Raw genomic sequence first — 21,022 nt, 5'->3', positions numbered from 1 at the left:
CCCCCCCCGCGGGTGCCTTCTAGCAGCCCTACCACCAGGCTTAGCAAGTTTTCTGGGGGAAACCCTGTAATATGTAATTTTTATAACTGACAGTAAACTGAAGATCATTTCGATTTTGTTATTTTGGTTGATCAAGAAATGCAAACATTACTGTGAACTTCAAGTATTTCCAAAATTTCAATTACAAATATTTTAATGTTAGTCGCAGCTCTTGTAGCAAACTAAGGTTAGACATTTTATATTTACATTTCATTATTTTGAATCATTTGTTCATCTCATGCTGAGCCTCTGAAAGCCTAGAAAAATAACTGGATGGTAAAGTAATCACAGTTGAAGAATTAAGATTTATCATCCACTGTAGTTTGGAAAACAGACTAAAAGACACGCTGTTGCCCATGTAGGAGGATACAGGACACATGATCATACATTATAAGTTACATTGTATTATATAACTTAATTTATAGGTTTGTCTGTAATCGTAATATTTTACAAGCAGATCTACTTATTATACAGTGATTGCATTTTATGTTACATTTTTCTGAGATTGTAATTTTTAAAAACAACACTCATAAATTTAACTGCCAGGATTTCATGTCCAAATGCTGTCAGGCGTAACTTAGTAGTAAAATATATGCAGAAGATAAATCATGAGCTCATATGCTCTTAAAGCTCTCAGTGAATACAACTGATGTATTGTTGCAGCACAGTAAATACATTGAGACGTTCTGATTCCTGCAGACGGTCACACCAGCTGGAATGCACAGATAGCTTGCCAACAGTGTGTTCAGAACATTTACTCTGTGTGAGTGGGTGTGTGTTTGTATACATTACTCTCTCTTCTGGTCTCATGCTAGGGTGCATGTGTGTGTATTCATCCTTTTATCATGTCTATTTGAATCTGTGTATCTCATTCATCTCTATTTATAGGATGTGGGATGAATGAAGGGACCTAAAGTTCAGTAGTTTCACTTTCTTCATGTATTTGTTTCACCAGGATGAGTTTCGGCGCTGGTTCCTGGCCAGGGTGCGAGTGATGCTGGCCCCGGGGAGTGACCCCTTCCACAGCCTGGAGACCCAGACCACCTCCCCCTGCTCCCCTTCTTCTCCCTCCTGCCCCTTCTCCTCCCCAGCCTCCCCCACTCTAGCCAATGGACACACCACTCACCCCTCCGATGGCAGCCCCGCTCAGGAGCTTATCAGAAGATATGCAGACTACCAGCCCACACAAGTAGGTGCCCGTCTCAGCAATGTACTGTATTTACACACAAACCCAGCAATGATTGCAGCCATCAATCACTTGGTTTCAACAGTTGATAGAATGGTTTTGATGTTTCAGACTTTGTATTTATGTCGTGATGGGGACAAAACTAATTCTTTAGTGGAGCACTTCCACTAAATAAGTTAAAGAGAAATTGGTCTCAAAGTTTTGGACCGAGGTGCGTTAGATAATACAGACCGCTGCCTGTCCTTTCTTTTTCTGTTGAAGACGGAGACACTTGCCCTCCTTTGACTTGCTGTTCTTTTGGCTACTCTACATTGACCACATGCTTTCCATAACCAAGCAGTAAACCTAACTATACAAGTGCAATACATTTACCTCCACTGAAATATTTACATTGACTTAGTTGAATGGGATATTGCACTTTCTCGAATTGTTTTTTTTTTATTGTTGCTGTTTTCCTTGTAAACTTGCTTTGAATTGTATTGACAACATTGCTGAAAATGCTGACATGCGTCAAATGAAAATCTTTTCCCACTGCCCCTCTCACCTCTGTATCCCTCAGATTCGCTATTTTACCTTGCATAGCACAAAGTATTACTGGAATGACAAGCTGCAGAACTTTCAAGATTTAAGGTAAGCACTTACAGAGATTGTATTGGCTTTGTTTTATACCATTTTTCCAGATGTAGCTGGATTTATATTTCTTACAGTAAGCTTAATTGGCAAAGGGTTTTATTTGGAAGCACGTTTACATTAAAACTCTGTCATAATGATAACAACAGGTGGAACAATATAAAGATGAAACAAGCAAAACAGCTGTATAAATAGTTTGACTTGCATTGATAGCGCTGTTGTGTGTAATTATAAATGTCCACTTTGTCTTGTACTTTGACCAACATTCCTTGCCACAGTGGCCTGGAGGACTTACAGATCAGCTGCTCCACTCTCCACTCTGAGCACAGTGGAGGCCTTACCAGGAACCAGCAGGAGTACAGGTAACTGTCTGAGGGATTGGTTAGGCCAGATATAAATGCAGGAACTCCCCAGATATGACAATTTAAATGGTACACAGCCCAGTGGATCAGGCTAATTCAGAGGTGGGCAACGTTTGGCTAAAGCGGTTTGACACACTCGCTGACCAGCATCATACTGACTGTAAAGAAGGAAGTCATTTTGTCAGAGACATCGTTATGCAGACAAGTTTTGTGGTTTTCGTTGTTTCAAAACTCCGGCAGGAATTTGATGAGACATTTTAGAATATGAAAAGTCAACAAAATAACTGATTATATTTGTTAAGCCATTTACTGTAGAGAAGAGCTATCGTGCCTGATCCAACAACGCAAAATCATTGAGCTGCAAAGCATTTCCATCTCTCAGTTTGGGACAACCTACTATGAGCAGTTCTTTTAAAGACGCAGTTTCCATTGAGTCTGACTGACCCAAACCTGATAAAGCAACTGTGAGCACCATCGTCATCACAATCATCTGACGTCCGCCCACTTGCCAAAGAGAAGCAGCTCAAACCATGGGCCCTCAAACGATGTTAAAAAATTGTAACGGCCCTTGAAAAGGAAAAGGTTCCTAACCCCTGCCCTTACTTCGAAGCTCTCCATCGAAATCATCTGGTGAACTTATCTACTTAAAAAAGATGACCTAGATATTTTAATGGTGTCTGTTGTGTATTTCTGTTCCATCCTGCACGTGTTTGTCTTTATATGAGCTGATTCAGAACACTTGACCTAATGAATGTCTCTTTCACCACTTGTCAGGAAACTGTTCTTCGGAGTGAATGAAATTTCAGTGAAAGTGCCTTCTGTTTTCAAGCTGCTTATCAAAGAGGTGAGGCCCAGTTGGCATTGCCTTTAACTCATTTTGCTTATTTGAAAACACCTTTTAAACTTGTGGCCTCAACTATTAATTACTACAATTCATAACATTTTATGCTAAACATTAATGATGAGTCTGTGTGGCACGTAGAATATATAGACAATGGAGAACAGATATGTATATCTGATGTGTGCTGCCAATTGATACTAGCTTTGAAAAAACTGTATGAATGATACAATATGATAGTATGTGTCCTCAGTTTGTAATTATTTAGTGAGTGATGTCGTCTTAACTTACGGTTATAAACTGAAAACAACTGTTCAATGACTCAGCTCTATCATTTTTATGATATATATATAATTTATATGAGCATTTTTCTTTCCTCAGTTCTAGTAGCACCTCGGTTATGTCCTCAATTGGTCTGTTTTTATCCGCGCTTACAATCTTTAAACTTTGACCTCGGCATTTGCTTCACTAATCTTTCACTCTGTCTCCTCCTGCAGGTCCTGAACCCTTTCTACATCTTCCAGCTCTTCAGTGTGATCCTGTGGAGTGCCGATGAGTATTACTACTACGCTGTGGCCATTGTGTTCATGTCGGTTATATCCTCAGCTACCTCTGTGTACACCATCAAAAAGGTGATTTCCACAAATTGCTCAGACGCTTTAATAATCCAGATCTGTTTATTATTCTGCAGATTTAAGGGAGAAACAGGTGAAAGTGAATTGGAAGAGAAATTAGATCCATTTGCTGATCCACACTTCTTCAGATTTTAACAATTAGCCCCACATAGTTCACAATTTGGATGTATTTGCTATTTGGATTTACAACTGCATGTGGAAAGTGGTATTATTTTACTGATAATAATACCAACAATATGCATCAGTATGGGTTTATTCTTACATTGGCTTCCACAAAAGTGGACCTCCACTGTAACATTATTTGTAGAACCAAACAGACAAATGCATATTATATGACAAGCCTATTCTACTGATTTTATTGACTGCTCTGGTGCAACAAAGTTTGTAATGTGACGGCACCAGTGAGAGTCCCTGTCAGAATGACTGGCTGCCAAACTCGTGTCTGATCCAGGGTTTTGAAGGTAGCATAAAGGCTCAAATTCACACGGTCTGCTACCCCTGGCTTTACAAACCCAGACAGAAACACCCTTGCTGTAACAGAGGTGCTCATGGGAATAGAGCAGTTTTTCATCACTCTTTTCTTTGTCTTTTCTTCTCCAGCAATACGTCATGCTTCACGATATGGTGGCAGCTCACAGTATTGTCCGTGTGTCTGTATGCCGAGCCAACAATGGTTTGTAAATACATTTTTTTGTGTGTCCGTTTTTCATGAATGCCTCTGTACATAAATTGAAGTAGTAGCTCATATTGTGTAAGGCTCCCAGCCTTTTTGAAGAGTGCTTTTACAAACCAGACAGTTGGCATTTTTCTGCTTCTGTGCTGGACCAGACTCAGTCGCACACTCACTCGCACTCTCCTTTGGCTGTCCTCCAGATGGCTACTAGCTGGGGAGACCGCAGAGTTAGTGTGTGTATGTGAGACAGTGGGTTTAGCACAATGTATACACTCTTTAATGGTTTTGCACTTGCCTTTATATAGCTACATGCATTTTACAATGGGTGATAGCGTCTGCAGAGGTGAGGAATTCGCTCTGACAGTTTCATCAGGTATCTTATCAGCTAATTAAGATTACCTCCATGAGTTGGACAAAGAAGAATATTTAGCTCATAGTCTGAATCTGTCAAAAAAACATTGCTGTGAAGGTTCATGCACCACCAACATTTTTCTTTATGCGTCCATTCATTGCCCTGGCCCCCCGCTTGTGATGCCTTTTCCTACTGCTGCCTAAGGGGCGTGAGTAATGAGACATGTGCTGAATGAGACTTTGGGACTCTGTCACAAAATATCTCCTTCCTCACTCCTCCATTCCCCAAATCCACCATCTGCTGTTGGATCATGTTTATACTCTAGCCACACTCATAATTGTCTCTCCTGTATTGTATTACCCACTTTGATCTTCACCTGTTTGTCTAATGCACACATTTACCTTCTCTACTCCTCCATTGTACCCTTCTTCCTGGCAGATATCGAAGAGATTCTGTCTACTGATCTGGTGCCTGGTGATGTGATGGTCATTCCCAGCAATGGAACCATCATGCCATGTGATGCAGTGTTGATCAGCGGCACCTGCATCGTCAATGAAAGCATGCTCACAGGTTAGAGGACATATCTGGAAATCTAAAGTCAGATAACTTTGGAATGAGATTTGTTGGAATATTTTATATATTTGTAGATACAGGAGACTCCAAAACATCAAACACTTGTGTAAGTACACCTCATAGAAGCCAGTCTTGATATAGGTCTACTCTCCGTCAGGTGAGAGCGTTCCTGTCACAAAGACCAACCTCCCAAACCCAGGGCCAGAAGAGACGGGGGAGGCTGACAGTGCCTACAACACAGAGGACTATAAGAGACATACACTCTTCTGTGGCACCCATGTCATCCAGACCCGCTTCTACACTGGTGAAATGGTCAAGGCTGTGGTGGTCTGCACAGGTAGGTGTGTTATTAAATGTGTTTTGAGGTTAAATTGATGTAAATGTCTTTGACTCTTTGTATAAAAACTGGTACATTGTGAGTAAGATTTAAGGACACAAACTCCCTTTATCAGAAGAGCATCTCTGATGTAATCATTAAAGGTATCGACCACACACCCACATTACCATAAAAGTGTCAGTCTGTTGCGACTCCCTGCTCGAAAAATTTTGGCAGCGTTTGGAGCTTTCTGAGTGCGTTCTCACAGTATTCTAATTCCCATATAGAAGGCAGGTTCCACTTATAAAATACTTGTCCTCTTCTTCTTCTCAGGATACAGCACAGCCAAAGGTCAGCTGGTGCGCTCCATCCTCTATCCTAAACCCACCGACTTCAAGCTGTACCGTGATGCCTACCTCTTCCTGCTGTGTCTGGTGGCTGTAGCTGGAATCGGCTTTGTCTACTCTATTGTCCTCAGCATCATAAACAAGGTAAGGTACGGGGTGACAAAGACAGATTAAACAAATGCAGTGTAAATGGGGTGAGAATGAATTATACTATGGAATATAATTAACTGTTAAAACAGCTTCAGATTACACTCCAGGCTTTTGGTTGGATATGCACATTATAGATTATACATAGATGAAACGTATCCAAGAGAACTTTGGTATCACACTGTTCAGTCATCAAGTGATTTTTATGCAACTCATGTTCAGAAATGTCACATACTTGACTCCCAAACATGGATTTTAGCCAATGAGAGTGATATGTGAATTTCTAGCTGATAGAGCTGATAATAAAAGACATGGTGATAATCAGACATGAAAAAGTTTAAAGACCTTTTCGCTTTTTTGCCTGCTCTAGGTGCCAGCGAAGACCATCATCATTGAATCCCTAGACATTATCACCATCACTGTGCCACCGGCGCTGCCAGCTGCCATGACGGCCGGAATTGTGTACGCCCAGCGGCGCCTCAAACGCATTGGCATTTTCTGCATCAGCCCACAGAGGATCAACATCTGTGGCCAAATCAATCTGGTTTGCTTTGACAAGGTGAGCACGAGAAGTTGACAGCTGTGTTTTTTTTAACATAGATTAAATTAATGACTTCATATTCCATATATATACAGAAATACACAACACATATAGATAAACTAAGGATTTGGAGCGATATTGTTGATGTTTTTACGTGGTAGATATCGATAAATTAACTAAAACTGTTGTTGCCCAGATGAATTCCACCTGCCAGTGGTTGTGTGGCACTGCAGTGCTCATCAATTCTACTTTATTTCTTCTTATAGACAGGAACTCTAACAGAAGATGGATTAGACCTGTGGGGTGTCCAGAGAGTTGAGAATGGCAGGTAAGATGAACTGAACTCTTAATTAAGCGAGCATGAAACTACCACTGTTTCATTACAATTCAGACTGCATTGCTGAAATGCACCTACCACTCCTGCCCATCCAGTTTCCACCTGTCAGAGGAAAATGCCTACAAGGAGAATCTTGTCAAGTCCCAGTTTGTGGCTTGCATGGCCACCTGCCACTCCCTCACGAAAATAGAGGGCCAGCTGTCCGGGGACCCACTGGACCTCAAGATGTTTGAGGCTACAGGCTGGGTGAGTTGTTTTGTGTCTGTCCATGAACTTAAAGTTGGTGAGGGCCTGAATGTGGGAATGTGATAAGGCAGACCACCCTGAATAAAATATATGGGGGCAACAGCCACATGGAATCAATTTTATGTGTCGGCTACCTGTGTGTGATAGACGGAAGAAGATATTTATTTTAACAAATGTTTTTGACCCATTTTTGAAGGTTTTCAAACACATTTTTCTGATTCCTTTTTTTTCTCGAAACCTTTTCCCACACAGATCCTGGAGGAGGCCACCGAGGAGGAAACATCGCTCCACAACCGTATCATGCCCACCGTGGTTCGACCCCCAAAGCAGCTGTTGCCTCAAGAGCCTGCAGTGTCACAGGAACAAGACATGGTATGTGGGTTAGGGTTAGTGAGAAGTCTGGGAAATACGACAAAATTATATATATATATATTAATTTTCATCATTGTAAATGAACGTGAAATCTATTAAAATCTAATAATCTAATTTCATAGTTATGTATTAAAGAGATTTGATTATAAATATATTTTATGACTTGTTTTATTTTATAGCCTAATTCAAGTTGATTAAAGCTTAAATTCACAGTATATGGGCTATAATGCAACATATCGACCCTACCATTGCAGTATACAGTAGCAACAACAATTGTATTATATTATGCTTTTACCAACATACCTCTCTGTTCCTTTTCCCTTTCTAGGAACTCTATGAGCTCTCGGTAAGAATTCTGCTTCCTCTTTGAAAATGTAGTTTTGAATTCCTCTTGGCTTTCTTGAACAACAAAGATGAAAGAACTATAATATGTATTGATAATTAACAGTTTGTATCGTTATGATAGTAATGTTGCAATTCTACGTCAAGCTATGTTAAATTTGCATTATATATGATATGCATACAGATTATTTTCAGTTTCCCATTTCCTCCATTACACAGACACATTGTCACACACTCTTTACTCCCTTGTTCCGTTTGCACTGTCAGCCTGATGCAGAACTGAGTCAGCAATCACGTGTGTGTGTGTGTGTGTGTGTGTGTGTGTGTGTGTGTGTGTGTGTGTGTGTGTGTGTGTGTGTGTGTGTGTGTGTGTGTGTGTGTGTGTGTGTGTGTGTGTGTGTGTGTGTGTGTGTGTGTGTGTGTGTGTGTGTGTGTGTGTGTGTGTGTGTGTGTGCAGTCTGTGTATGAGATAGGTATTGTGCGCCAGTTTCCTTTTTCATCAGCTCTCCAGAGAATGACTGTGGTAGCTCGTCTGCTAGGGGAGAAACGTATGGACGCCTACACAAAGGGGGCGCCAGAGGTGGTGGCCGGTCTCTGCAAGAGAGACACAGGTGAGGTTTGCACCAGCACTAGGAAATGCTTGACATTTTTATTTTATGTTTTAAGGGTTTTAGCAAATACAATACACTACTTGTACATTGATGGAAAATTAATACAAAATCGGTTGCATCACAAAAGCCTCAACTTTTTTTTTTTGCCCTTTGTGCATCTCTGTCTTGATGTGTCTCTCCACTGTCTATTTCTCTCTTTGCAGTGCCAGATAATTTTGCAAAGATTTTGGAGGGCTACACAATGCAAGGTTTCAGGGTCATTGCTCTGGCACACCGGCGATTAGAATCCAAACTTACCTGGCACAAAGTTCAGAACGTCAACAGGTAACCTTGACTGTTTATGTTGTTGTTTGTCAATTATGGTACTTATGGTTTGAATTTAACAACCTATTGTGTGTTCTGTTTCTGGCCCTGTTCATACCTTCATGGCCACAAGTTACCATCATCCAATGGCAACTGCAGAATTATCTAATGCAATCATATCAACATGGAGTAAAAATTTCAAAGAAATGTGTACATCTAGATGGAATCCATGCCACGAAGAACTGAGTGTTTCTCGGTCAAAGGGAGTTTAAGAAACGTTATAGTAAAGTGTTCATTGAGTTAAATAAGAACTAAATGAACAGGTCCCTGTGTCAAGCAAGGAGCAGCAAGTCTGTTGTGTTGAAATCAATAACGATTTATAGAGAGCAGTACTATACAAGTTTTTGGGATACTAAGTGCTAATGTGTTTGTGTCTTCATTTGAAACAGGGATCACATAGAGATGAACATGGATTTCCTGGGCCTGATCATCATGCAGAACAAGCTGAAGGCAGAAACTCCAGGTGTCCTGCAGGACCTCCGCCAAGCCCACATCCGCACAGTCATGGTTACAGGTGAGCGCATGCACACACTGCACATCAAAACATTCACTCCAACATAACCTAAGCCTAACCCATAAACTATGACAATATGTGAGTCATAGAAGTCTTGAATAGGAAAATAATCTTGCAAAAACCACGGACTTTAAAAATAGATGGATTAGGCAGGGTCAAGGTCAAACCTCTTGAGTTTCTATCACACATGCAGAGCAGAATTCGATAATCTCCTGTGTTTTTTGACATCCGGTTTAGTCACTCTGGTATTTGCTCAGCTGTACCCATAATCTCAACTCACAAAACTTCTAGGCTACCCAGTGCAACACACAACCTCAAATGTCCACCAGACAATCCTCTGTTTGCCTTTGCTTTCCTTTTATTGTCCATTGTATTCTCAAGGTAGCTTCAGACAAAAGGACATGAAATGTAATTTATGCTTGATTGATTATCTACACACAGTAGATGCTATTTCAGTCTCAGGCTTTCTTGCAAACTCACCCAATGTCATCAGCCCTTAAACTCATTTGATAGAGTGTCCCCTTGTGGTAATAATGTGCCCCAGGACTATTGGCCTCTGTTTTAATTCAGCGTCCTACCATCAGTCACAGGCAGGTAAACTCTCCACTTGTGGGATAGGCAGATAAGATTGTGATAGTGAGTAGCAGAAAGGCATGACATGCATCAATAAAATTTAAATAAACAGTCTATAAATCCGTAGCACTTGACGATATTCTTTATTTGATCTTTACGATTTGACCACATTCCAGGTGACAATATGCTGACAGCAATTTCAGTGGCTCGTGATTGTGGAATGATCCCACCCCGGGACACAGTCATCATTGCTGATGCCCATCTTCCCCGTGACGGACAGACCGCCAAGATCACCTGGAGATACGCTGACCAGCCGAGCAAGACGTCTCGCCTGGAGGTGAAGCGATTGGGCTGACACTAGACACGAGTACTTGCACAAACACATACATGGACAAACAATAATTCTACTTTCTTTATAGGAAGTTAACATGAGATTAGAGGACGTGTGTCATGAAGACGAACCCAAAGCACAAGAACTGTACCACTTTGCAATGAATGGAAAATCATTTGCTGTAATCTCTGAGCATTTCCCTGACATGCTTCAAAAGGTATGAGGTCTCTTCAATGAGTGTGGACATAATTTATAACTGATGCAGCTCCTACTGTTGTATTGGGACGGTGCGGTTCTGACAATGTGTTCTGCCTCGTAGCTGGTGCTTCACGGGACAGTGTTTGCCAGAATGGCCCCAGACCAGAAAACCCAGCTTATTGAGGCATTGCAGGGTGTAGAGTGAGTATTTCAGTCAAACAAGTTAAATACACACAACCTGTGCAGCTTTTAGTTTCTGAGAATGTTAGCTGTTTTCATTAATGCAAGAAATACCCTTCAATAAAAGCAGCAGGATAAATTTTTAAAGATTAAAGTGTTCAAATTAAGCATTAAGTTACTGTTATTTATCTCTTACATGCAGCTACTTTGTTGGGATGTGTGGAGATGGAGCTAATGATTGTGGGGTACGTAAACCACGATACAAACAAATGTTGGATCTGACAATAACTTATTGAAATGGACATCCTTTGATTTTAGTCTGTACTTAAACTATCTGTTTTCCTCACACAGGCTTTGAAGAGGGCTCATGGTGGCATCTCTCTCTCAGAGCTTGAGGCCTCTGTAGCTTCTCCCTTCACCTCCAGGACTCCCAACATCTCCTGTGTCCCCAACCTCATCAGGTATTTCTTTCATTCTTATTAGATTCATTCCACACATTGTACTAAATAAATAAACAAAATGAGCGATGAAATAGAACTTCAAGGGAAGCTCCTTAGGATACACATGGACAGATGATGTTTTATCTGTCATAGGCTGTTGTCATAGTGACTGGATAATTGTCATGTTATACCATTGACTTTCCCTCATTTGGTGCAGTAGTTTTAGTATTTAGCTTTGAAGTGGATTAAACTTTGTGTGTTGGATTTAGAGATGACATGGTGGTTAATTTATTTTACAGGGAGGGCCGCGCCGCTCTCATCACCTCCTTCTGTGTGTTCAAGTTCATGGCCCTCTACAGCATCATCCAGTATATCAGTGTCACCCTCCTCTATTCTGTACGTACCGCTGTCTCCAAAATCGATATTATCAGTTGAATTATTAAGACGTCTAGTGAATGCTCAGGAGTGTCTGATCTGAACTGTCTGTTGTCTTTGTTTTTTAGATCCTCAGTAACCTGGGAGACTTCCAGTTCCTCTTCATTGATATCGCCATCATCCTCCTTATTGTCTTTACCAGTAAGTAGAAGAGGAGTAACAATATAAATAAAAGCAATATGAATTACACCAGGGTTATGTGTCACACATTTATTTGTCTTAACCTGTGTCTTTACTTACTGTCCTTTCTCCTTTTCAGTGAGTCTGAATCCAGCGTGGAAAGAGCTTGTGCCGCAACGGCCGCCATCAGGTCTGATCTCAGGGTCTCTGTTGTTCTCTGTGCTGACACAGATCCTCATCTGCTTGGGCTTCCAGACCTTTACATTCCTGTGGGTCCAGAAGCAGCAGTGGTACACAATCTGGACACCACTCACAGAGTGAGTAACTGCTGTTATGACCAATGCACAAAATACAATATTTTATCATGTGTGTCTTTCACATTTTTTTGTTGTGTTTTGACTCAACATGTTTATTTTGAATCAAACTCTGTCCTCACTCAGTGTCTGCAACATGTCATCGCACATCAACATGTCTGACCTCAACAACACAGAAGTGGACGACCACAACATCCAAAACTTTGAGAACACCAGCCTCTTCTATGTGTCCTGCTTCCAGTATCTCATTGTTGCTGTCGTTTTCTCCAAGGGCAAACCGTTCAGGCAGCCCAGCTACAAGAACTGTGAGAAACTTGAATAAATCTGTCCTAAAATAGTTACAAATACTTTAACTTTTCTACATTGTAAGTTTGTTTGTGTTTCTTTGCTCTCTGCAGGGCCTTTTGTGGTGTCCACCCTGATTTTGTATATTTTCCTACTGTTCATCATGTTCCACCCTGTGAAAACTATTGACGAGTTTCTAGAGGTAAGAAAACGTAAACCTCAAAAGAAATACACACCTTTACCATGAAAATTGTAACTGGTTTTATCATACCAAGCGCCATATCTACTTTATATGTCCCTAACTTAAGATGTAGACCCATAAATCATTGGTAGTAGCTACTTAGTGAGTTTTTAATGTCACTAGATAGATGATCAACATTGGACCTTATCTCTCTCTCTCTCTTTGTGCAGATTGTTTGTGTCCCGTTTGACTGGAGAGTAAAACTTTTCCTCCTCATCATAGTCAATGCTGTTGTGTCTGTGGTGGTGGAGGTAAGACATACACACATACTCACATGGTAACATTAGATGTTTTTCTCATGTTCAGTTTTTGTTTTTTCATGCAATGTGCTCATATTTGTCTCACTTTTATCTTGTGTTCTGAGAAGAATATTATTAATATTATTGTCTTAACAAGAGGATCTTTGGTATTTGGAATTGCTAAAGCTTAAAGTATGTGGCTTATTTTAACATTTTTTGGATGAAATGTATGCAGGTATTTGAAATCCCTCAAAGCAGAGAACGTTTGTCTAATCTGTGGACAGACGGATGCTCCTTAAGAAAATAACTTATTATTGTACAACTGCATGGCAATAGATAGTTTATGCTGACCTGTCCCACACAGTGGAGGAGTATCACTGTGCCTCGGATTTCCTCCAGACATCAGCCAAGTTACACAAACTGCATTCACCTAAACTCCCAGAGCAAACTGCTTTCACATCTACAATGAAATAAAAAAATATACCTAAGTGATTGCACATAATCAAAACTTAATAGTTTTCTATATATATAGAGGACTGATGTGATGTCTTACTAATTCTATTAATTGTCATTTTTATCTTTGCATGTAATTATTAACACACAACTTAATGGAAGAATAATTTCAACAAATGATCACTTAAACTTTTGATACATTGTGAAAAAAAACAGTTGAAGACCTCTGTGTAAAAACACAATAGCAGGAACTATGTGAACTCAAATTTCAAATCAAATCTCTGTAATTCTTTCCCCTGCCCACTGCACTATTCCATAGACCTTCATCCTTGACATCATCTTATGGAAGCTTGTGTTCAGCCGAGACAAACATGGCAGCTTTGGCGTCACTCCTGCCGCCCCTACACCACAGGTTGGGAAAATCGGACACCTTCTTCTCTAGCCCTTTCATTTTCCTCTTGTGTGGTTTTCCCTCTCACTGTCCCCACTTGTATCTCTAATACTTCAGAGCACACCTTTTTATTTTAACACCTAACCAAGACCTCAGTCTCTTTCTGATCTTTCTTCTCCACCTGAGTTGTCCTGACGGACACTGGGTTCAATGCTTGATAATGGGTACAGTTGTACTACACTCAGTTGTGAGATTAGCTTCAGCAGCAGCTGTTTATCCTCATTACACTGAGATAAACGAGTCAATCACCAGGAAGCCACTGGCTTGATGTTCAAGTGAAGGAGTAATGCTCACTTGTCCTTGAAGCAAGTACCATACATGTCTTTTTAACAAGGTGGTTAACACCTTCATGCTCGGTTGTCAGCATGTTACATTTGTTATTCACATTTGTGCCTTCAAATTTATATTTCAAAATTATGAATAGGAAAGCAGTTAGAGAGCACGCTGCACTGGGGGTGGATCAGCGATATATCCAACCAGTCCAGTCATGATATGATAGTTATCTGTTAGATAATCTTCTAAGGTCTTTACATACATGAGTACATATTAAGTTTCTAAATGTTTTGTGGCATGAAAAACTTTGGGCACCCCTGGTCTGAGTTTCTATTACAGTGACGAGAAGATTGGCAGATTTCCCAAAAAGAATACGGTTAATTTAATATTTCAAGCAATTAACTATTTATTAATTTCAATGTTTTAAAATAATAAGGAAAATGTCCCAAAACTGACAATTTTGGTCACCCTGCATGGTATGCATTAGTAACCCCTCCATCTTGTAAATGTTTTTTATGCATACACATCAGTGACAGCTTGGGTCAGACGTGTTATCTTTTCAGGTTGTCACCCCCAGAAACATAGAACAGACACAACACATGGATAAACAACAAGAGATAAATAAACTGTTTGATTCCACTGTTAATTGTTCAAAGTTTATTTTTGAATTAATTCCGCCTTTAAGCTTCTGCACTGGACTGGAACAGCAAACCCAGAAATTGAAATTGTCTTTGAGCTCAAATGTCATGGGGTGCTCAAACTAATGCACTCCGTTTGCTGCACTTGTCGCTTAGATACCCTGTTAGCTAAGTCTGTCAGTCAACACTGTCAGTGGTTCCTAACATATGTAGTATGTTCAGGACTTAAAGCAGGCTATTTTCAAATGTTAGTGAGCTATTTTCAACTGTTGAGACCTCCTGTTGAATCCTTTGTTCTATCTGTGACTCCATGAGCTTGTTTTTAAGGAGAAGGCTCGCTCTTTAACTGTCCACTGGCAACTCCTTTAACTATCATGCTGAATTTTGTTTTGAACGACTTAGATGCATGTGCACGTGCTGCAGTTTACCAGTGTAAAGAAATGTGCCTGTGTATCGTGCAAATGTCTTCTCTCCAGTTTTGTTTTGCATGCAACAGCTATAGATGCATGTCACAGTCTGATGAAAGTGTTTTAGAAAATCTGAAAAAAGTAGGAAACCAGTTGATGGAACCTTTCATCCTTCCCTTCTTTCCACTCTCCGCTATTATTTATAAATTTTTTTGTTATACCGATGTGGTATTTTCAGAGGGGCATTGACCTGCAGGCGTTCAAGTGTCTGTCCTGGCTGAGCTGCTCACGCAAGATGCCCAAGGCCCGCTACATGCATCTGGCCCAGGAGCTGAGTGTGGACCCTGACTGGCCTCCAAAGCCAACCACCACCACAGAAGCCAAACCCCGTCCCGAAAACGGCTCCACTTATCAAATCATGATCGACTCCTAGCACCCCCCCACAGCGCCTCCAGCTATCCTATCTCACCTTTCATACTGTAGACATTTTTAAAGGTGTGCTTAGTGAAAGCACATTCAGTAGGATGATTGCTTGTCATCACCGTTCAGAGACTTGCCTCCACCACTGTAGTTCCAGAGACATTACTGCAAAAACCACAGGATTTCACAGACCGTGGGGTCCATATGTGTCGAACGCGGTCTCAGACTCTCAGGTCTCTCTTGCTTTAAATGTCCCTAAAACATCTGCACGTCAAACTTAATTCCCTTCCTTTGTTGCGATGTCTGTTCACCAAAGCTGAGCAGCAACTCTAGTTCAAAATCGCAAGTCAACCGAATAATGTCTCTCGTCTTTGTGTGGAAGTGATGTAAGATAGAGCCAACCACTGTATTAGAAAATCCATTTAGACTTCAGATTAAAATAGTTGATATAATGTCTGAGCTTTTCAGAAGGATTATAATGTTTTTTAATAGAAACTTGGGAAGTATAGGCCAAGTTGAGGGGTTGTACTCTTATCCTCAAGTTCCACCCACTCTGACTGAATTTACAACTAAGAGAATTGGCTTATATAGGAAAAGACTGGCAGAGTTTGAGGAAGAGGACGGAGGATAGAAGTTCCAGTTTGAGATTGAGAGATTCTGCTGTTGGAAGCCTGGAGTTGAATGTGGACAGAGTAATTGATTACTCTGCACTGACCACCTCAGTGTGACGTGATCTTACAGTTTTTAAAAGAAACAGCAAAATGTCCAATGCTTTTGTTTTTCTGAGCAGCCATCACCCCACCTATAGGACTTTGACCCTGGTCTGACCTGTTGTTGGTGTTGCTGGCTCTGATTGCTAATATGTAGTGGTCTTATACATCTAATGTACATATAGACTCATTTTAATGAGTTGGCATAAACACCGAACAAGAACTCATTTTGTGATAACCAGACTATTTTCAATCTCTCCCTGTGATGAATGAACCACAAGTCCAAGCACACAGAGTTGAAGGAATTTGAGAGTGATGAACGGCTGTGGTCTCATAAATTGCATATAATAATAAACCCAAATATACAACTATCAAAGTGGCTGATCGTACAATTCTGGAAGAGTAAGAGGAAGAAGTAAGGGAAAGTCTAGATTTAGTGTGATTTGGAAACTGCACAATATGTCTGAAAATATTACAATGTACTCAAAGTATTTGTAGACCAGCTGTCGTCAGTCACATTGTAATATTACCTATATAAATCATACTTTTTATTTGTGATCACCTTTTAAATTTATGAAAATGCAGAAAAGCTCTTGTAGGATTATGTAAAGTGGACTTTTTAAATTGGTCACACATTATACATCACAGGTTGAAGACTGAAAGTACAAAACAATGAAAGTTAGGGACATTCTGGCTTGTCCAAAGTGACCTAAGAAGAACAATGAGGTAGAAAGACCTCAGATGTGCTCAACCACTCTCAACTACAGGCTGGGACCTGTGACAGGCTCTCCATCATTTTGTCAGAGATTACCTTAGAGATTTTCAACAAAGGTATTATTATGTAGAACATTTTAAAATAATGATTAAAAAAAAGACTGAATGAATCCTTGCTTTTTAGCCGTGCTAGCATCTTGAATCAACTGATCGGTTGTTCCAGACGTAAATATCTCATTAACTGTCAAGAACTCCAACACGGATGTTCTTCTCTGTAGCTCCTCATTCATCATGCGATGTCACCAAAATGAGACGAGAACATAACAGGTTACCTCTGAAGCTAATGATTAAATTATCATCAACATTAGCTGAACTCTGGTATTCCAACACAGCGTGCTAACATACCCAGTGTTTTACATCCATCAAAATCGGTTATCAAGTGTGTCATGAACTTTGCACCCTTGCAGGCTGCTAGTGTGGCTATAAACCGTTAAGCCAATGTGTGTGCGTCGGTGAGCCATGTCCTGTCAGCGTCTCGTAACGTCAGACATGTAACTTAAAGTACATCAACACTTGCATGAAGCCACCTCCCTACCTGTCATGTTCTGAGGACTTGAAAGACTAAACGGTTGCAATACTGGATCTATTACTACAAATATACAGCATTACTGTAGAAGACACATTAACATGACTGTACTTTAAAAAGAAACTCCACACGAGAGGCAGCATAAATCTGTCTGGCTATCGTGGACAGCTGATTAAATGCATGAGACCATATGAATCAAAGCATCCTAAATCTGCAAACTCCAGATTGGCTAAAAGAAAGCCAGTAGTTTATTTTTCAACACAAATTCTTCCTATGGAAGACTGATTAAAAGTGTGATTGAGAATAAAGGTAAAGAATCTCGCTGCTCTCGATGCAATCAAACGATCCGCGCAACAGCACACCCTGCATAGGACAGATGCAGATTAACATGCACAGTTGTATTAATGTATTACATGCTACCTGCATAGAGAGTTAAGGGCTATATTTATGTTCACTGCTATTTCTTGCTGCTCCCCAATATCAATATCTGTTCTGAAAGTATTATGTACGCACACAGTCTGGAGACTTTGAAAGTGGCTGTAGAAGTTTGTAGTTTCATCCTTTGTAAAACATGTTTGTGGAAAATCTAAGTACTGAGAAAATAGAAGCAGTTTACACTTTATGAGTGGATTGAGTTTTTTGTTGGTAAATTTTAGTACTTCAAAAAATGCAAATACATACTTTTTTTATATAACATCGTATGGGAAATTCTTCATTAATCATGATGAACAGTCTACTAAGGAGAAAACTACAGACTTCTTAAAGTCACCAGAGATGATTTTTAAAAGTCAAAATGCTAATTTATGGTGGAGGTTCACATGAAAATAGCTGGTTCCTATTGTCAGAATAACTAATTCCAACCTGTCTTTCATGAATTATATGTTTTAAATTCTTGTCAGAGTGCGACTCAGTGGCTATGAGACACCACGTCTAAGACACCCTAACAAATGTCAAGGTGATACAATATGACTCCTTCTCAGTGACATGAAGCAAATTACATCTCAAACGTTTGTTGAATGTGCTGTGTTGTATGATATTTATATGGCACAAAAACATCATCTTTAGCTTATTGATCATCAATGAGTTTATTCAATAGTTGCAAAAGGTTTCTCCATATTAAGTGATAACAAGAGTCTGAAGTTGCTCATTTGCTGAAAGCCATCGTCTATTGAGATGCATGTAATAATATTCCAAATGTATATGAAATATTTGATCCATAACATTTTTGTGACAAGCTCAAATGTGACATGTGACCATAGTTTCCATGGATATATAGTTTATTTAACGAGGAAAGTATTTTGTTATACTATTTTGTGGACAAATTGTCAATGTGAGAGGGGTGTATAGTTGATAAAACTGGTAAGATGAACAGTTTGGCTGAAATGGACATTTTGGTGCCAATTTACAAAAGTCTGATATTTTGTTTAAAAAAGATCTTTGTTTAAATCTGTTTATTTTGTTAAATTGAGACAAACTTGCTGATGTGCTCAAACAAGGGCCACATTGGCTCCTATGCTTCTGAAATATTCAGTGGTATTTTTCTTTTATCGTTGATTTCAGGGTTTGATATTTTTTCTCCATAGATTCTTACTGAGGCTAAAATTGAATGTTTTGTAAAGAACAAAATTGAATGAAATGCAATACTAGAGTTGTTGATTCTATTCCCAAAGACTTCATCACATCTGTATAGGTTATTTAAAAAATAACAAAGTTTTATTTAGCTTGTTCAGTTCTGTCAAATCTGATTTAACTGGGCACAAATGGACTTTAAACAGTGATAATAATATTAGAAGTTTGATTTTGTCTGTATATATGAGATACATTTCTAGTGTGTGCATAAAATTCAAAGAAGATATAGATATAAAAGTGTATGTTTTTGGATTATCAAAGGGCTGGTGTGTCTTTTTCTGCTATTTTGGTACTTTGTGTTACAATCACTTGTTTGTCAACTTTTGATTTGTATTGTCTGTTGGATTTGTTCAACCTTTCACTTTTGTCATGGACTTGCATTCGGCTGGATCTTCCTTAATTGGGCATAATCCTGGGCATTTATTTCACAATCTGAACAAGTTATTGAGAAGTATGATCGGTGTTTGTTCTGTCTTGGGTAAATCATACTGCTGCCAATTTTGACTTAAAAGTTTGAATTAAGATGAATGGAAACTTTTTGACTAGGAAATTGTCTTTTCAAGTTCTTGTAGCAGATCTACTTCTCAGCTTGTCTTTTTTTTCTCTCTTTTTTAAAACTGTTTTTTATAAAACCAAGGATCTGACACAAGAAGGGAATAATTCATTTGATGTCATATATAATCACCTCATTTCAGCAAATTTAAACATCTGACAATCTTGTTACTTTTCTGTCCAATCATCCAATGTATGTGTTTGACTTTTTTATTTTGGTCTGGAACTTTAAAAACAATAGTTTGCATCTGTGTAAATTTGATATGAAATTGGCAAAAAAGAATGTGCATTGCTGCTTAATATCAGCAGTCTATTGTAGAAGTGGTTATATTGCTGCTAGGGGGCAAAGTTATTCGGTATCAGCTGTTTCATGACTGCACCTTGAAACATAATTCATCAATTTAATGATGGCAAAGTGTAAATACTATTGCTTTTCCTCTACGCTACAGTTTTACAGCCTTTTATTCTGACACAACTTTGCCTCTCTGTGCTCATACAGGTACAACATATACCAACAGTCAACATTGGCCTCTCTCAGATGATGTATTGTTTTTTCAAACCATCGAATGACTTTAAGATTGAGTCGGCCACAGAGTACATGAAGCCTCATTTCGATTTTGTTTCCTCAGGGAAATGTCTATTTGTAATAAATAGAGAAAATAAAAGTTCATACCCAAACTGAATTAAAATATACTTGTGGTAAAAACTTCTTACAGTCCATGTGTATGTCAGTGCTTTTTTTCATTTGCAGCTCCAACACCTCATCAAGAGACCAGGGGTTTATGTATTTTTGTTAGTGGCAGAGATGTTAATTTTTTTTATTCATTCTTTTTTTTTTACCTCCATAATTTATTTTTTATTTATTTTCTTCTTTTTTTCTAAGGATTGTGTTTCAGATTTATCATGATTTCTTTCTTTTCAATAAATGTTTTGAAAACTATCTGCAGCAAGTCTCTTTGTCATTTGTCTCCATTCATGTCGTTACATGTAAAGAATGTTTTTAAGAGTACACCTGGATGTAATGCCTTGTAAATGTGAAGAGGGCGCAACCCGTTTACTGGATCAAAAAGTTGACTGGAATCACCTAAAAGTAAATAACTTGGAAACAAATAATGGCTTGTGGGATAGTAAGGGCTGCAAAGGTCAGACATATTAGGTTATCCAAGTTCAGACACAAGATAACTCATTTAAAAGAGACTTTAAAATTCGATAGGCCTTGTCACATTTCTATGCATTCTCACTATACATGTGGACTATGGACGATCCCGACCTTGAATTGGGTAAAATGTGGTTTAAGGTTACAGCAGTTCATGCCCTCACTAGTGTCATCACTCACCTTTAAATGCACTAATGTTGTTTACATGCGATGCTTTACAGTACACTGATCACCTGGCAGAGCCTGTGTATCA

The 21,022-nt window shown here is 39.3% G+C and overlaps 1 protein-coding gene across 1 annotated transcript in view; it reads left to right on the top strand.

Annotated features, from left to right (window-relative positions):
- Window positions 1–20,553, top strand: part of atp13a3 (ATPase 13A3) — a 33,472-nt gene extending 12,919 nt beyond the window's left edge. Inside the window, exons 5-34 of the mRNA XM_061078059.1 lie at window positions 995–1,228; window positions 1,785–1,855; window positions 2,134–2,217; window positions 2,992–3,061; window positions 3,553–3,687; window positions 4,291–4,363; window positions 5,154–5,285; window positions 5,446–5,625; window positions 5,938–6,095; window positions 6,469–6,657; window positions 6,906–6,967; window positions 7,072–7,222; window positions 7,475–7,594; window positions 7,923–7,940; window positions 8,394–8,547; window positions 8,751–8,871; window positions 9,300–9,424; window positions 10,174–10,334; window positions 10,417–10,545; window positions 10,648–10,727; window positions 10,909–10,951; window positions 11,058–11,167; window positions 11,446–11,542; window positions 11,650–11,722; window positions 11,841–12,018; window positions 12,142–12,320; window positions 12,414–12,502; window positions 12,712–12,792; window positions 13,553–13,645; window positions 15,241–20,553. Of these exons, the coding sequence (XP_060934042.1) occupies window positions 995–1,228; window positions 1,785–1,855; window positions 2,134–2,217; window positions 2,992–3,061; window positions 3,553–3,687; window positions 4,291–4,363; window positions 5,154–5,285; window positions 5,446–5,625; window positions 5,938–6,095; window positions 6,469–6,657; window positions 6,906–6,967; window positions 7,072–7,222; window positions 7,475–7,594; window positions 7,923–7,940; window positions 8,394–8,547; window positions 8,751–8,871; window positions 9,300–9,424; window positions 10,174–10,334; window positions 10,417–10,545; window positions 10,648–10,727; window positions 10,909–10,951; window positions 11,058–11,167; window positions 11,446–11,542; window positions 11,650–11,722; window positions 11,841–12,018; window positions 12,142–12,320; window positions 12,414–12,502; window positions 12,712–12,792; window positions 13,553–13,645; window positions 15,241–15,435 (3,585 nt within the window). The 3' untranslated portion in view covers window positions 15,436–20,553. The remainder of the gene's footprint in view (window positions 1–994; window positions 1,229–1,784; window positions 1,856–2,133; window positions 2,218–2,991; window positions 3,062–3,552; window positions 3,688–4,290; window positions 4,364–5,153; window positions 5,286–5,445; window positions 5,626–5,937; window positions 6,096–6,468; window positions 6,658–6,905; window positions 6,968–7,071; window positions 7,223–7,474; window positions 7,595–7,922; window positions 7,941–8,393; window positions 8,548–8,750; window positions 8,872–9,299; window positions 9,425–10,173; window positions 10,335–10,416; window positions 10,546–10,647; window positions 10,728–10,908; window positions 10,952–11,057; window positions 11,168–11,445; window positions 11,543–11,649; window positions 11,723–11,840; window positions 12,019–12,141; window positions 12,321–12,413; window positions 12,503–12,711; window positions 12,793–13,552; window positions 13,646–15,240) is intronic.
- Window positions 20,554–21,022: the final 469 nt, after the last annotated feature.

This window comes from Limanda limanda, chromosome 9 (genome assembly GCF_963576545.1).
Source record: "Limanda limanda chromosome 9, fLimLim1.1, whole genome shotgun sequence".
NCBI classification, from domain to species: Eukaryota; Metazoa; Chordata; class Actinopteri; order Pleuronectiformes; family Pleuronectidae; genus Limanda; species Limanda limanda.
The sequence above is the reverse complement of the archived record's forward strand: the minus strand, read 5'-3'. Positions and strand labels throughout refer to the sequence as shown.